This window comes from Prionailurus viverrinus, chromosome C2 (genome assembly GCF_022837055.1).
Source record: "Prionailurus viverrinus isolate Anna chromosome C2, UM_Priviv_1.0, whole genome shotgun sequence".
NCBI classification, from domain to species: Eukaryota; Metazoa; Chordata; class Mammalia; order Carnivora; family Felidae; genus Prionailurus; species Prionailurus viverrinus.
Window position 1 is genome coordinate 62,309,641 of NC_062569.1, and position 17,315 is coordinate 62,326,955.

The 17,315-nt window shown below is 36.6% G+C and overlaps 1 protein-coding gene across 13 annotated transcripts in view; it reads right to left on the reverse strand.

The window, feature by feature from the left end:
- Nucleotides 1-17,315, reverse strand: part of MECOM (MDS1 and EVI1 complex locus) — a 562,536-nt gene that overhangs the window by 41,567 nt on the left and 503,654 nt on the right. For all 13 annotated transcript variants that reach the window (XM_047875125.1, XM_047875120.1, XM_047875119.1 and 10 more), the window contains 2 exons: nt 5,774-5,876; nt 2,190-2,406 (listed from right to left, as the gene is read on the reverse strand). In XM_047875125.1, the coding sequence (XP_047731081.1) occupies nt 2,190-2,406; nt 5,774-5,876 (320 nt within the window). The remainder of the gene's footprint in view (nt 1-2,189; nt 2,407-5,773; nt 5,877-17,315) is intronic.

Below are 17,315 nucleotides of genomic sequence, written 5' to 3' on the forward strand. Positions count from 1 at the left end.
AAAATAGGATTAAATAAAGTGGAAAATATTCGGGGAATGTAAGTTCTGCACATGAATAAATTATATAACCAAAAATACCACTTCTATGGTCGACCTCAGGTTGCATAGTGACATGCTATATCCGTCTGGCTGAGCTACCAAAAAGAAAGTTCTGAGGGTTCATCCAATACCAGATAATTAGGTTTCCTTATTGTTTCCCACTGAATGTTTTTGACTGAAGGAACCAAACTGGCAGTTGGTTTTGGCATTAAGTAGAGTTGACTCAGCCTCAATCCCAGAGCCAGTAAGAAAAGAAACTCTCTCTACCTAGGTGTCACCATGCCTTCTAGTGGGCAGTAGGAATTACATTTTAGTGTCTAATCCACCATTTTTTGTCTTATAATGCTGCCCATTATTTTTGATAGCAAAATTGAAGGAAATAATACTGAATCTCTGGCATCAGAGATACTGCTTTACGGTAATAAATACTTTCCTTACCCACAGGTATTTATTCGTTTCATTTTATTTTTTAATTTGAGCACAATTACATTTATGAGATATGCTCTGACTTTTTTATAATACAAATCTAAGTGTTACCAAACATTTATAACAGATTGATTCTCTACGTGGATTTATATTAAATGGCAAAGATGAGTTTAAAGGGTACCGGGAAAGCCCTCTTATTCCCTACGTTTTCCCTCTAAAAGCTAAATCTTTCCAGCCTAGAAATTTTCAAGCTTAGAAATTTATCCTTTTGACTCAGTCTCCTGAAGGAATGGGTCATCCTTGATGCTTTTTTAAGTTATTTATCCATTAAAATCAATGACTACTGTATGAAATCCTTTCCTGTAAGAAGCCTAGACAGAGAAGCGGATGCAGGGCCATCAATGGAGAGAGAAGGAGAGACACTGAAGAAAGAAAGGAAATAAAATGATAAACTGAAACAGGTGGACTGTCCAAGGTAAACCATGAGTAACTCACACTCTTAAGGCCAGCTGATACACTACCATAACCATTTAAATACAGGGTTATGTTCACTTGAAGTTCTGATTATAGATTCCAAGGATCATTTCTGGATTTAAAAGCAAAGAAATGAGGGGCGCCTGGGTGGCTCAGTCGGTTGAGCCTCCGACTTCGGCTCGGGTCATGATCTCGCGGTTCGTGAGTTCAAGCCCCGCGTCAGGCTCTGTGCTGACAGCTCAGAGCCTGGAGCCTGCTTCAGATTCTGTGTCTCCCTCCCTCTGCCCCTTCCCCACTCGTGCTCTGTCTCTGTCTGTCAAAAATGAACAAAAGTTAAAAAAATAAACTAAATAAAAGCAAAGAAACAAATACAATTGTTAAAATTGTTTGTGGGCCACGGCAAAATCCATTCGGTAGAAGCACACGGAAAACCTATTAGCTGGTTCTGTATCTCTGATCAGAAGAACTATTTTATAGCATAATAATCAATGTAGTTCTCAAAGGGGAGGTTCCAGGGTGGCTGTTTGCTTTAATAGAAGTTAAAAAAAAAAAAAGTTCTTGAATGAAGTTCAAAAGCCTATAAAAAGTTACCATATTGCTGATACATGATTTTCACTTTGTTAAAAGTAAGTATTAAAGAATAATTTCATTTAGATCATGTTTATTCTTTCCCTTTTGGGAAATAAAACATTTTCTTCATTGGGCATGATTTTCTTATTCTTTTATATATGTGCCGTTTAAATAGTTGAAATTAAATCCATGGGTTACACTGATCTACCAAAAGGTCATCGATCTTTCATTAAGTGTATACCAGAATCAATCTTTTTTTTTTTTTTTTTTTTTTTTTTTTTTTTTTTTTTTGTCATCTAGGTGTTTTTGGAACCAGCTTTACTGTTTGGCACATGATTAAATTGGCATCAGTGTTGCTCCGGCATTCTTGATTCTTCCTCTAAGTCATAGTTTGTGCTGTCATGCTACGCTTTCTTTCAGTTGCCAATAATACTACTTAAATAAATATAAACATATTATTTTCCATCTAGCGTCAAAATAACTAATTCCAACTTGCTTGTAAACATTTTACAGATAAGAATTTCCAAGGAAAACTGATTTATGAACATGTCACTAACACACTTGTCAGGTTCATCACAGTTCCAGATTTTCCATCTGCATAAATTCTGAAAATTCAGCATAACCACACTTCACTGCAGAGTAAATAAACACGTCTTGTAGTGCAACATGCCATTTCTAACCTTTGCAAATCGGGGAACACTTGGTCACATTCCTTACACTCCTGGATCGCATGTATCTCTCGGAGATCGTTCTCACTTTCGAGTTTTTGTTGGAAGTCCTCTTCCACCATCGAAAATGCTGAGTGAGGGGTACTGCACGGGAACTTTTGGTGATCTGCTAGCTCCGCCTTGGACTCGAAGAGCTGGTCACAGTCCTCACAGCGATACTGCCGTTCTTCTGTGAAAATAATTCAGGTGTTACCAGGACTGGGCGATCAGAAGTGTCACCACAAACCGGCAGTTTTTATGGAAGACATAATGGAAACTATTTAGTTGTTATTTCTACCACTTTAATTTTAATAGGAATTAAAACTAATACACGTACAGGACAGAGCCTAGCACGATAACGTGGTGTCTGCGGCTACAGTACAGCCTTCTTACCAGATAACACGTTACAGCTTAAACCCTTCCTGGGTTTAATATTCACAAGACACTAAAAGTAAGAATGACCACTTACTGTGCATGATATAGTCCCTCCACCCTGTTCACGGATGATTGATATTTCTCATAACCTGATCATGAGAAATTACATGTCATATTTTTATTCCATCTTCAGATGAAGCTATTAAAGCTCAGGGAAGTTCAGAAACCAGTCAGGGGTTATAGAGCCAAGTGGTTGTGCCAGGATTTGAACCCATCTCTGTCTCTCTCACACACGTCTCACTGTGCCATGTGACCCGGAGGGCACATGGGACACAGAGTCCCTATCTGAGTCATGCTTACACTGGTTAGCATCAGTAAACGTGGATGTTTCCTTACATTCGTCATTACCACCTAATGGACACAAGATGTTTTTAGTACCCTTCTAGACTAATTTATGCTACCCTAGGGTCAGGGCTAATTGGCAGGGCCTTGTTAAACAGCCAACATATCATGAATTTGCCCTTTGCATCAGTAAGATAAATAAATGGTAATAGTGGGGAGTAGAGATAACAAGGTTATAAGGTGCCAGGCAGTGATGGTATTGTTCCTATTCTTTCCATCTCAATAGCTTTTTGCCTGCTCATGAGGCTGTACGATGCACACATCACACAGACACAGTCACAGAAGTCTTAAAAACAGCTCAGAATGCTGAAAAGACACCCGGGCAGCATGATACATAATCCCTGTTTTATAGAGCTACAGCCAGGACCTATAGCCAGTTTTTCATTGACTGAATGTTTTGGGGGGAATATTTTAGTCACCAACAAATGCTAGGCATTTTGCTAGGGAATGACTATATAAGAAACTCAAGGGGATACACATGTGAACAAATAGAGTGTGATATATTTTATGACAGATGCATGCATGGGGCCTAAAGGAGCCCAGAGGAACATGTCTAATCCATCTAATCTGAAGGAGAGAGGTTCAGAAAAGGATTTGTAATGAGCAAGCATCAGCCAGGTGAAGTGGGATGAAGGAGGATGTTCCAGGCAGTGGGAACAGCGTGGACCAATGATAAAGGCCAGGAAGAACATGGCAGCTGGTGGAAAAGCAAAACTGTAGTAAAATAGGGCGAGTTGATAGGGTACATGTAGAGCAGCTAGGGGAAGTGAAGTCAGAGAAGGTAGCAGGTCCCTAGGGGCTTTGGGGGGGGGGTCCATGCTGAGAAGGGAACTGAAAGCCACTGAAAATCAGAAAGCCTAGCTGTGATGTGAGAAGTGAAGGAGAGGTCAGAGGAGACACCACTGCTAAAATCCACATACAAGACAGGTTTCATATCAATTAAACCAGTAACAGCGGGGCCAGAACAGTAAAGAAAGCAATATGTAGATTTAATAGAGTGTGTCAACTTTGGACCGTAGAGGGTTCAGGAAGGTAGGGGTATTCTAAAATAAATCACCTCAGCTCTAAAGACATGTCTCTCAATGACACTAACCAGGTAATGGAACCATGTAATATAATCTGTTATACTCTTCACAATATTTAAGATCTACATTTAGGATCTCACGAGCAGGCTGAACACAAACAGAATCTCCAAGCCACAGAATGGATGGGAAAGGCCTAGGGTTTACAGACAACAAGACCTCGGTTTGAAAGTTAACTACCACTTTCTAGTCATGTGATCTTGGCCAATTTACCTAGACCTAAGGTAAATTTATCTAAGTCCTTAGATAGCCTCAGTTTCTCTATCTGTATAATAAATATGATTCCTCTCTTATAGCTTTGATCAATGTGTAAGACTAAATGAGATAATAAATGGAGAGCATATAGTATCTGGTATAGTGTGTGTGTGTGTGTGTGTGTGTGTGTGTGTGTGTGTGTGACACAATGAAAATAAAAAGCAGCTGATGGGTTCAAGGGTGTTGTGAAGGCAGGTAATTTATGAATCGTAGCCCTAAAAGAAGAAGAATCACTTCCACTCAGGCTTTTAAGAATAGTAAGCTAATCACTCATATTTCTAAAAAGAATTGCTTGAAAACCTTTTTTTAGGTCTAACATTCACCAGTGAAAGTTGCCTTGCACTAGAGAAAGCTAGATTACGTTTCGTATCCTATGCCCTCATGCTTCGTCTGTCCCAGACACCATTGGGTAAGATTCCTTATTCAGGCTTAAGCTCTACCAGGTTGGTTGAGAACACTGGGTTTCTGAGAAGAAAACAATTTCCAAAAGGTTCCCCAAAATATAACTGGTATAATCTACAAAGAGGCAGAATGCAGCTCAGCCAAAGGAAAAAAATGTTCAAGTAAAGACTCAGCCAAGACTGGTAGCTTCCTTCGCAAAAGCTACAGAGAGCAGAGGCTGAGGTTTTCCCATCCGGAATGCCAAAGGGATGGGAGGTGGCTCCGTCCCCACCTGTCAGCTAAGCTGGGGTGAGTAACCCTTCCCAGTGGTCCTTCCAACTATAAAACATTCTAAAGACACCACTAGATTATGTTTAACCAAATCATGTTACATTAGGAGAAAGAAATAGGAAAGAGAACGGAAAAAGTACTAAATTCTCATCCCAATGGTAACACTTCAATACGGATAGAATTATCTCTTCATCTGTTCTATACATGCATAACTAATAATTATAATTCTTTTGATATCCCCTTCATTTGATTTAGAATAGGCCTCTGGCAAATAAAAACTCTGGCTGTAAAGTTTCCTCATGTGTATTTTTCTCCTAAACCCCTTCCCCCCAGCCCTCTCCCATCTTGTCATGCCAACTAGGATTTTACTCAAGGAGACATACTTTTTCCAGGAATAGAACATTAGATGGGAAGAAACACCCACCAGATTGATGAAAGCCCAAACTGAGCTTTCTGAAATGACTTTTGTATAGTGAAAGGATTCTCACCATAGTCAAGGTATTGACAAAAAAGTTTCAACGGTGGGATATCTCAGTTGATATATTCAGAATTCGTTTGGCCTCCACTTGAGGGAAGACCTCTGCTTACTCAAGATTCACAGTAACATTAGCCAGATGTCAAGCCAAGAAAAGAGCCACTCAGAAGAGAAGGAGTTTTGTGAAAACTGACACTGAAGAGCCAGGAAAACTGAATGTGTGATGGCCCCACACAGATGCTCCGTCACGGCGACCAGATGAGGATGCGGAGGAAGGGGGTGTGAACAGTACTAACCGTGGATATCCGGCGCCATAGTTTCATGGGGATAGTCTTCACTCTTCATGAACAGCAGGAGCTCCTCTCCTGGCGCAATGTCTGTGACTACTCTATAAAATATCTTCAAAACACCAGAAAGGGTTGGGTGGGAAGAGAGAAAGAAGTGAATATTAAGAAAGGGCAAGATATGCACTAATATCTGTACATTTTCTCATAGCATAAACAAATATTTCCTTTTATTTTTGTCAAAAGAAGTGTGACTTCCTGTTTTATGTCCTGAAAATTGGCCTTCTATTGACAAATGGAAAGCTGTGATTCTCATGCCAGTTCACAAATCTTTTCTAAATCCTACCTCACCAATCAAATTGTCTTAAGACAAGGCTTACCGTGTTGCATACACCTCTGTGTAATGTTTAGCAAAGAACTTTCCCTTCTCTGAATTCCTCACTCTAGGGAACCACACACGTATTCACAGAGCTGAATGCGTCTGGCATTATCCAGCAGTAGCCTCGCTAAGGGTGGCAGGGCACAATTGCCTCCCTCAGCATGTTCTCAAAAGCAGCACCTTCTCAACAAGGTGTTTTTTAGGGAATAGGTTAGAAGGACATGACATAAAGAACCGGTCTGTAGAGCACATAGTCAAAGGAGATTATTTTGTTTTTAAAAAACTTAATCCCTCTCTCACCAATCATCAGTACTCCCAGATCCAGGACTTGACCTCATGCCTCAGCTCCTGATTCCCACTCTCTGAAAGCAGGCAGTATGCCTTTAATTGATTCATTTAGCAGGGTAGTAGGGGGAGGTGTTTATTCCTCTGCTTTCTAGAAAAATTCTGAGGAGAGAAAGAATTGAATCAATCTGTTAATGACTGACTAAACAACTGTGGGGCAAGCGTGGACCTATAATTTCCTAGAGCTGCCTACTTTTACCCCCACCTTGACGAGCTCTGTGACCTTAGGCAAGTCATTGTCCAACTTACTTGTCCAGGCTTCAGGGTTTTTCCACTTATAAAAGCATTTAATTCACACAAAAAAATACAAATATCTAATTCATTACGTTACACACCTGAAACTAATATAATGTTATATGTCAATGATATCTCAATAAAAAAGCACTTAATCATGAAAATGTTTAAGGTGCTTATTCATCTTATCACAAAAATGTTCATAGTTTTTAAATTTTATTCTAAGATTATTTGTTACATAACGACCAGATAGAGGTTGTCGAAGAAAGAATGACGTTATACAATTAACTGGTGAAAATGAGACCAGTAACAGTCACACGTGCACATACACACACACACACACACACACACACACACCAACAGAAGCAACAAAGACAGCAAGTAAACTAGGGATTCGATTCTGCTGTCTCAATCCAAGGGGGAGAAAACTCACATCACACAAATTATTAAGAGAACTTATGAGAATATATTTTTAGAAGACATTGTTGGTTTCTTACAGGATATTTGATATTTCAAACTGAGAAAAATTGAGTAGGTTAATATTTTAAAAGATCAACAGAAGTGTGCATAACTTTAATTGTATTTATCTTATTTGTTTATCTTCTGAAAAGCAGAGGACATCAAACGTAAGCATGTGCCTCTTTATTCCAGTAGGTGGCTCTAAAGTCCAATTGTTTATTTTTTTCTTTAAAAACATCATAGCACAAAATTGTGCTAAATTTCAAAAATAACTCAATGAGGAATGTTTTCTGTTTAGTTTCTTTCCTGTCAAAATAAAATCATCCTTTTTCATTCAACAGTAATTTAACCAGGTGAAATTGGTTTACAGAAAATAATGCCAAACATAAAATGTTGCTAGAATATGTTAGAATATAACCTAGGATGCTTTCTATCCACCCAGAGATAGGCTCCAGACTATCTTAAGAAAATTATTCCGTGTTATGTGCTATTTCTACAAAAACCAGAGAATTTGCAGTTTGTATCTTATTAACCCTAGCCTTCACATTTTCCTGTTTCTGGAAGTACACTGAAAGGAATAGTTCTGTTCAAAAAGTTATCAGATTGAAAAAAAAAATGATTGTGCATTTGCTCTTTTCCCCTAAACTTTCCAATTAAATGCTTGTAAGTACCCTATTTCATTCTGGAGTTCTATTTCCCTTTAGAAAACAATGGACTTCTCTCAACAGCTTGAATCACCTCTTTTTTTGGCATCTCTCAAAGGTTTAACTTATTAGCTTCCTTTCCAACAACATGTTGACATTTGAATTGTGACATATTAGAACTTTTCGGTGGCTTCTCGGAAATAGTGAGGTTAAAGAGACAATACCCTGCAAGACCGTAAAACAGTGCAATTGTCTCTGTTGGGGAATGCTGCTTAGACACACATGCCAGATCATTTCAAGAAAGTATCATGATATCATCATTTCTTTGTAGTCCACTATTAATCATGTCTCTTTTAATTCCATTTTAGATTTACTCGATCCAATGTGAACAGCCCAAGAAACAAAAGAAAATGATAGGTACGTTGTAACTATATATTATAAAGACAATTCTCTTTGCAGCGACATAGATCACTACTGTAATTTCCCTTTAAGTGTACAGATCGTCATGTGAAGAATATTGAGTGCACAAAAAATAAAAGACACGGAAGAGTGTTGATGTTGGCTTTATTTACTGGAGGTAAAAGGTGACATTCCAGGCCATGGAAGGCAAGGCAAAGCAGAGTGGGTTTTAACTTCAGGGTGTTCTTTTCGATTTTAAGTGAATTTTTATGGTGCTCATGAAACTGAGGTTTGAAAAGAACTGGCAAGCGCCAGACGTAATGAGGGCAGATTCTGGGCACGCTTCCTCACACAGCAATAAGAATGTGCCTCAAAGTCCCATCTACCACACCCTTACAATTCTAGAGCTTTCTTTCAAGGTGTTGCTACCACTTGCGATCTTCTTTATATCTCATCTCTTCGGATCTTAGATTCGGCAAAATTCTGCTTTTCCACCTATGATTACAATGGCCCCCAAATCTAACTTGAATACTCGAATCCAGAGCTGTCGACATCTAAAGTTAATTTATGTTCTAGCAATACTAATACACAGGCAGGCCTTTGAGAGGTGAGAGGAGTGGTTTAAACAAAAACATAATGACAATTTGTTGCCTCAAAAAAAGTTGCGTGGAGGAATGATGGAAAGGAATCTTGGAGGAATCAAGCCTTTCGAAAGTAAGATATCACATCTATACTTTTGTATTACAAAACAGGTCTTTCAGCAAATAAAAATAAAATAAATAACAGAAGTGATTTATGTAGTTTTTCCCACAGGTTTGTATCTTAAGTATTCTTGGCCATGCTCTTAAAAAATATAACCATAATGTCTTTAAACCCGGTATATTCTCAAAATCTCAGTTCTATTGCAGTCCTATGAATTATATGTCATCTGAGTTACGTACCAGAAGCAGAGATGCTACCAATATAACCTCTCTGGTTTTTGTGTTGGAGAAAAAGGGAAGGGAATCAATTACTCTGTTAAATTCCATAAAAGAAATGATCTCTTCTCCCATCAGGGGGTTTTATGGAAAAAGTTATCTGGATCCAAAATAAAAATGTCCTGGGGTCTGGGATTTTGTGATGAATTCAACTCAAGGATATAAAGGGGGACCCCAAAGTCTCAAACACTTAGAAAAAGTTCAAATTGATATAAAAGGGTTGTTGATTTATTATTTTGTTGTGTCTCTCTCGGAACGCTTTATTAGAGGGAAAAATCTCAATTCCTCACAATATAAGTTGAAAGATAAGAGGAACAGGGCCTTAGAGTATAAGAAAATAGGGATATATAAAAATTCCATTCTTTTAAAAGTCATGATAAATATTTTTAAAATGTGTTAACTCCTCCAGAATTTTCTCTTTGGTAGCTAATAACAAATTCCAGAAATAAAACACGTTACGACCATGATCTAACTGTCCATACATTTGACACATTTGAAAGTTAAGGTGGTTTTTTCATTTTATCATATAAAAAATTTTAATTTCCCAATATCTTCATGGGCTCTTTTTATTTTTCCAGAAAGCTATATTTCTACCTTGGTAAGTGTGGATAAAGATCTAGATCTCTGGATGCCTCAATTTATAAGAACAAATATTTATAGTCACTATCTTAATAGATCAATTTGTATTTTTTTTATTTTTTAAGTTTGTTAAAATAACACAGTAGTGAAATTTCTGAAAATGTTTTTTAATGCTAAATCTTTCGAGTATTTAAAAATAAAACTAGAATTGCCCCAAATTACTCACTTTTACTAGTGGTAAAATTCATGATCTAAGGCATAAATATAATACCACACATGTATATAGGAATTACTCTAAACATAATTATTATACTTAATGTATTTTAATCAAACCTTGAAACCAGTTCCAAATGCCAAAAGAATATCCATTCACTTAATGTTCACAAGGCAGAGCTAGGGACAAAAGGCAGTGATGACTGAATTTGATTTAACAAATTTTAGATTTCCAAAAATATATTTTCATACAGTGTTATATATAAGTATATATGTGCCCAAGCACATATATTTTATATGTGATGTATAAACGTGGCAAATTATACACCTTGGAGAAATTTTAAATTTGCATAAAATATGAGTAATCTCCTATTTTAGGTATTAATATAAATAAATATATAAATATATATATAAATATATAAATATATAACTTAATTCATGTTATATATCATGTAAGTGATATGTAATTATATGGTATATTTTATATAGTATATTGTATATAATCTATGTTATATAGAGTTATATATTATATGTAGTTGGAATTGGAATTAATCATATTTTATTAAACATTTATCTTGCTTTGTTATTTAAGTCCAAGAGCACAAGCACTAAAAAAAGTATGGATGCTTATAGGCATTCCATTAGGAAAGTTAATAGGCTATAAAAGACTTTAGACGAATTCTGTTTTATACTGTCAAGGCCTGTGTTCAACCTAATCCTCCATCAAATAGACAATGCTACTATTTGTATTTGTAAATGGTAATAATATGGGTCCTTGTTTATTATCCTATAAAATAGAAAAATCTAGAATCTGTCAGACCAGACTTACAGTCTAGTTTGCTATGCTTGGATCAATTTAAAGTATTGTGCTTGTACTATTGAGACAGAAGAGAAATTCAGTGCACAGGGGGGAAAACAAAAAAAAAAAAGAAAACACATCATTTACTTTTAAAAAGATGAACAAGGCCTCATTGTTATGAATCCCCGTTTATTTTTCCTGGTCAAGCACTGAAGTTTTATTTATGCTTAATAGACTGCATTTGGCATGTCTAAAAATGACACAAGTGTGAATTATGAATGACCTTCAACCTATTCAGGAAGTTGTAATAATTGAAATAATAGAGAAATATACTCCCTACAGAATCTGTACTGAGAGACAACTTTTTCAGACTATTGCTATCCTTCTCACTTTGAAGTTGACAGTTGATTTCTTCCTCTTCCAGCTCCCAAAATTTACCCTGAATGCTTTATTTTCTAGAACTTCATGCAATTTACCAGTCAGAAGACTAGAAAAAGCTGAATGGAACTTTAACATTTGGAAGGTAGGTAGGAGGGGAGGAGGTGACAGTTTGCGTATCTGAACAAAGTCAACATTAGATATGAACACATCTGTCAGCCTTGGTGCTGCAGAGAGGTCACATCAGGTCCACAAAGACAAAGTGTGCATATGGGCTGGCTTTAGAAAACACAGTCTGGACCCCTGATCTACCCATAGTAATGTGGGAAACTGCAATGTTCAGGAGGGCAGGAGTAAAGCCAAGTTTTTAGCCTCTGTAAGAAGGACTCTTATCATACTTTCTCGGCCATATTGGTAAGAGATAACAAGAAGTGTCTTCAGGAGACAAAGAAATTGATGACAGAATGGAAAGATATTTGTCCAACAGAATAGATCCTTTATCATGGCCAAGTTCTACCAAAGCAAACCAACCATAGTTTTCCTTAATTTGTCCAAAGAGATAGTATACTATATTTGTCTTTAGGATGACAGTCTAAAGACTAAAAGATATTTTCAGAAATATAAGGTACTATCTCCCTATATTGAAAAATATGTATCCACTGGTTATTTTCAGGACAAAAATATTGTTGGAGGAGAAGCTTCCCCCCTACTTTTATCTCTTCGTTGATAACATGAAGAGAAATCCAGGTATAATTTATTGGAATGACACATAACAGAGAACTGACCGTTGGTTTTAGTTTGTGTAAGCAGAACAAATGATAAAGATCCACCTGCTATTATATCTGGAGCCTACAGTGTACCCAGCCTGGAAGTCTTGCAAATTTCAGTTAAATGACCTCTAAGGATCACTCTACAGACTCCACAAGAAACATCCACTAGCCACCTGTCTTTAATGTGGCCATTTCATCCGATTCTATGAAAACTGGTCATTCTGCATGATTTCACAATGCCTGGGAAGAGTTCCATCATTACATGATGAGGAAGCTAAAGATCATCTTTGGGTTTTTTTTACTAGGCTGGAGGCTTTTCTTGTGTCTTTGACCAACATGTTTTCCTCCTTGATAGATTGTAATGCACTCTGATGACTATCTTTTTGGCATCATTCCAGAAACAGCAGAGTCTCGTATGGATGTGATGTTTTGAGATCTTCCTGAATGAAAGGTGTTGTATACACGCAAACACTAATTACTCAAAATGTGCACAGAATACTGCAGGTCATCCACTTATTGAACTTCTGTGATTTGTTACTCTTCATAAAATTCCTAGTCTGCGCGGTGCTATGGCTGTCTTGTGTCCTGAGTGTCATTACACAAGGGAAACTTTTTCTGGGTGGAGGGAGGGCAGTGCTGTTTGTTTTATCATGTGAATATCAAATGGAAAACTATGTCTGAGACAGTTTCATCTTCGGGTGAAGGAAGTAACTTATCAGCCAGACAACATCCCCACCCCCCTAAGTCAGCTTAGGCACCGTTCACAAGGCCAGTCTCTGGGTATTGCCAGCTGGCATTCATCTTAAAACAGCAGAGCATAACTTTGGTATAAAAGTGGAACTTGACTTAAAAGGAAAGCAAAGAAAATGCCCAAAGCCAATAATAATTTTAACATCAAAAGAGGTCATAGAAAATGTGGACAGAAATCCTTGTAAAGGAAGAACAAATTAACAAATTACCTGACAGTTGATGCAAACATTTTTAAAAAGTGGAAAGAGGCGAACAAATTACATTTTACTTTTTACATAGCTGGTCTTCCCTGCTTTTTTTGCACAAATTACATTAATTGAATAATTCAGGAAAACATTTTTTTCTCAGTAAAAAGCCAAAGAAAATAACTTGATAATTGAGCCCATAATAAGCTTGCAGTTATAGTACTGTTCTAGTGTCACAGCCGTCTGATTGAACCATTGACGTGGACGTAAGGAGAGGGAAAGTGGGTGTGCCAATTCAGCCATGATCGTCCTGGAAGCAGTTAAAACTTTATAAGGTAAAGCACAAACGAGAACAATGCCTGTTCCAACTGAAAACACTGTAGAATCTTGCTGCCGTTCATTAACCACAAGAGAGCTGGCAGAATCGCCTAAGTGAATGCTGACCTTGATTTCTCTGAGGGGCGCTCGTTCTTCTATATCTTATTTCTTCAAAATATACATCAGGCATTGGATAATCTCTTATTGACACATTTCTTTTTACTCAAAGTGAACAGCAGACTTCTCTTATTCTACTTACTAAATACCAGCTGTCAAGGGCCTGTTTAAAAATGAAAGGACTTATCACCTTGTGTAAATGACAAGATTAATAATGTCTTGGGTTTCTGAGAACTTTATTCCAGTTATAGACCATGTTAAGGGAAGGCCAGGAGTTTGAATGAAACCGTGTTCCTTTCCATGACGCAGAATACATACACACGTATAAAATGTTACCCCAAAGCACACACCCAGCTCATTCTAATTATCATGAGTGGAAAGGCAGGTCTTAAGTCTAAAAAGTCAACTTACACAACTTGTGCCTTGGTGACCTGTCTGATTACAACCAATATGGTTTCACCATGAGGTAGAAGAGGAAAACCTGTGTCCAAAGAGCTATTGCATAAGTGCCTCAAATTTATGAACATATCATAGATGAAAACTGGCCTTGTTTGAGGTGGATAGGGGGTCTATGGGTCATCTTGTCTTTGATCAAGGTGAAAATACAGAAATGTGGAGGTCTGAGGAAAATACAGAAATGTGGAGGTCTGAGGAAAATACAGAAATGTGGAGGTCTGAGGAGTGGGTGGGACCAAATCTAAAGCAAAGTGCTACACTCACCCAGCAGAATGGTCTGTAAAGATATCTACAAGACATCAAAGGAAAGGACATCAAAATATCCAGAATAAAAAAGAAAGAAAGAAAACCTAAGCAAGCCGTCTAGATGTTTGCTTCCTTAACATTAGACACATGGGTGAGTCTAGATGTAAATGAAACTCAAAGTAATTAACTGTTTTCATGCTTCCTCTACATATTTGGTCCTCCTGAGGACCTATTCTGGAAAGAGCTGTCATTATCCAACCCTCTGCTTTTGCTCCTGCCCTGCTCTACCTCTCAGGGCCAGTTCTTGCTCCTGAAAACAACCAGGGACAATGTCAGACTGTTAAAATGTAAAAATATTGAAGCATTGTCTGTCTCAATAAAAATATGCGGCTAAATGTTGTACCACAACAGTGTGGCTATGTAACATTGTACAGAAACTTTACGGAATATGGGGAAAATAATTAGGACTTCAAGGATAAAGAACCTTTGATATTATAATGGATCTTCTGTTTTATGACCTGAATGTGTTCAGAGCTTAATTTACTAGTGTCTTTGGTGTGGCCTTCTTCTACAAAGATAAATTACTGTGGTTAATATAATATTTTCAGGGAGCTGGTAAAGGATATCAGCCAGAAGCTGCAGCTAGTTAGAAATTATGATTAAACGCTCATGCCAGTATTTCCGAACTCCTATCTCCGAAAGCATCACTGCAATAATTTTGAAAACATGAAGAGACATCTAAAAACAACAAACGTGAGTCTTTCTAGGAAGCAGTAAGAAAGAAAACTGCCACAAAGCTCACTCTGGCCTGGAAAAAAAAAAAAACCTGAAATAAAATAATTCACAGAAATCTACTGGAGAATTTAAATTTAAAAATTAAAATCCCCTCAAATAAAATGCTTGTACAGAGGTATTAGAAAAATGTTAATCAAACAGCCAGATGAACCAGATTACATCCTTTTCCAACTTTACTTGAAAATCAAAATCCATGCTGTTCCTAAGTACTTCTTCACCCCCAAACAAACCAAACATGGGTTTTATTCAGTACACGTTTTGACTGTCTCACTATCACCAACTGTATTATCATCTTAGCCAGAACATTTATTCACTTTTATACCACTCCTCTACATCATTATAAAACTGATCCACATTGATTAAGTTTGGTCTTTAATGTCAGAATTTTTAAAAATATCTACCTTTCCAAAAATAAACTATAATTTCTACACCCTTGTTTTGTTCTGGGCCATCTTTTCCCTTCTTTGTTAGATATAATAATTATTACAATGGCCAGGCTACAGTGGAAAGATCCATCTGACATTCTTCCTCTTTATAGTCCAAGACTTAATACGTGTCGTGGTATTAAAATTCGTTTTCTAAACTTGAGTTCTATCTCAGAATTGGAGTGAAGAGAAACACCTTTTTGTTTTGTTTTGTTTTGTTTTTTACAATTTCTCGAGAGTGCTTCATTTACTTTTGTGTTGTGCAGGTGAGTTGTTGTTTGTGTTTAATAATTGCCCCTGATCCAGAGTCTCTCTCTTTATGGACATTAAATATATCTCACACAATGGGAGTGTTCTTATGTGATGAGTTGTGCTTGCTCACCACTTGTCAGCTCTTACTCCTCATGGAAAAGAGAGCGAAAAAACAGACCTACAGAATCTCTTTAGTCAGCTCTTTTTTTCATTGTACCTAGTCCAGCATTCACATTTCAAAGCTGTCTGAAATTGCAGTCTTAATTAACTTTTAGAACTATGCATACAAGCTTACAGATGAATACGTTTATAACATATGCATACATTATCTGAGTGTCTGTTCTCTTTTGTCTTGTCAACTGGGCTAAGCAGGATTGTATGCATATATTGCCTATCACACAAATCTGACTTTTACCTCTCACTTTCCTGTCTCCTTGTTTATGGGTGAACTTACTTGACCATGTAATGTCAATTTCACAATGATGTTATTTGATATGCACTCTGTTACCATCTTAGATGTCTGCCAGTACAACACATATACTTAAAATGAGTGCTTACAGAAATAATAGGTATGTGTCTAATATTGACCTTTTATGTTTTTCCTGATTAACTATTTTCCCTGATTCTTCCATTAAAATAAGTAAACATGCTATTCATTATATGCTGGTATGAAACCAGCATATTTTCTTTGGAAAGCAATATACCTCAAACATATACCTCAAAAGTAACTGTGTTAAAATTATAAATGCCTACCTTAATAAGCAAGCTAATTCAAAGTCAGCAATAGAAAAATAGTTTTGCTTTTTCAATGTAATTAATATTCCCAATGGCGAGTGTATTTACTATAAAATATTAGACACCTAAATATTAAATGAAAAACGTACTGGCCAAGAGTCCCATTCTTACCATCCTTTCACTGATCCTACAACAGTTTGATCTGTCCAATGAGATAGCTCTTATTGTCAGTAAATATGAATAGCAAATAATTATTATGATATAAATACATTATTTCATCTTACAGCTCTCTTTTGAGGCCCATCAACTCCTTTATTTTAAGAAACATAGCATGAAAAATCCATTCATTTATATAACACCTATGTATTTCCCACACCTACAAATAGTGTGCGCTCAAAAAGTGTTGTTGATGTGACAGTAACTCATATGACGGACTTAGGATATTTTCTGCTCTCAATCAATTGCTAATTTAATAATGTTTTCTTTTGTCAATAATGCCTCTTGTTTTCTTACAGCAAAGACAAAAAAACCCATTGATTGGTTTATTATTTTTGATATATGTTGAAGATTTTTAAATGATTCCCACTTAAACCTAATTTTACAATTTACTACCTCATACAGTTTAGTCAGTAAAAATTATCTAGTAGCTGGTAAAATGCCAAAGAATAATCTCATAATGATGATTGAAACAGAGCCTTTGACCATATGACGCTAGCATTACTTAACAGCTTTCAATTGGAAACATCTAATTTAAACTTTTCTTTTCCTTGGTGGTGATTTTCACAGTAAATTTGCCAAACAACCATTTTAATATGGTCTTTGAAACATATTTAATTCAGGTAACCATTGGGTTAAAAGAAATAAATGATGGGCAACATAATTAAATTCTAACCCAGTAGTGTTTATAAAACAAAAAATTAACAGGCTAAACCTCTCCTTGTTTCAGGTATTGTCATACAAAGTTACAAGATTCATAACCTAACTTTATTGAGTGCAAAATATGCTTCATGATATTTTCATGATCTTATTTCATAGCTATTGTTATTACAGTTAACCTCACTACATGGGCCTCCATAAAGCAATTTCCAGCAGTGATATT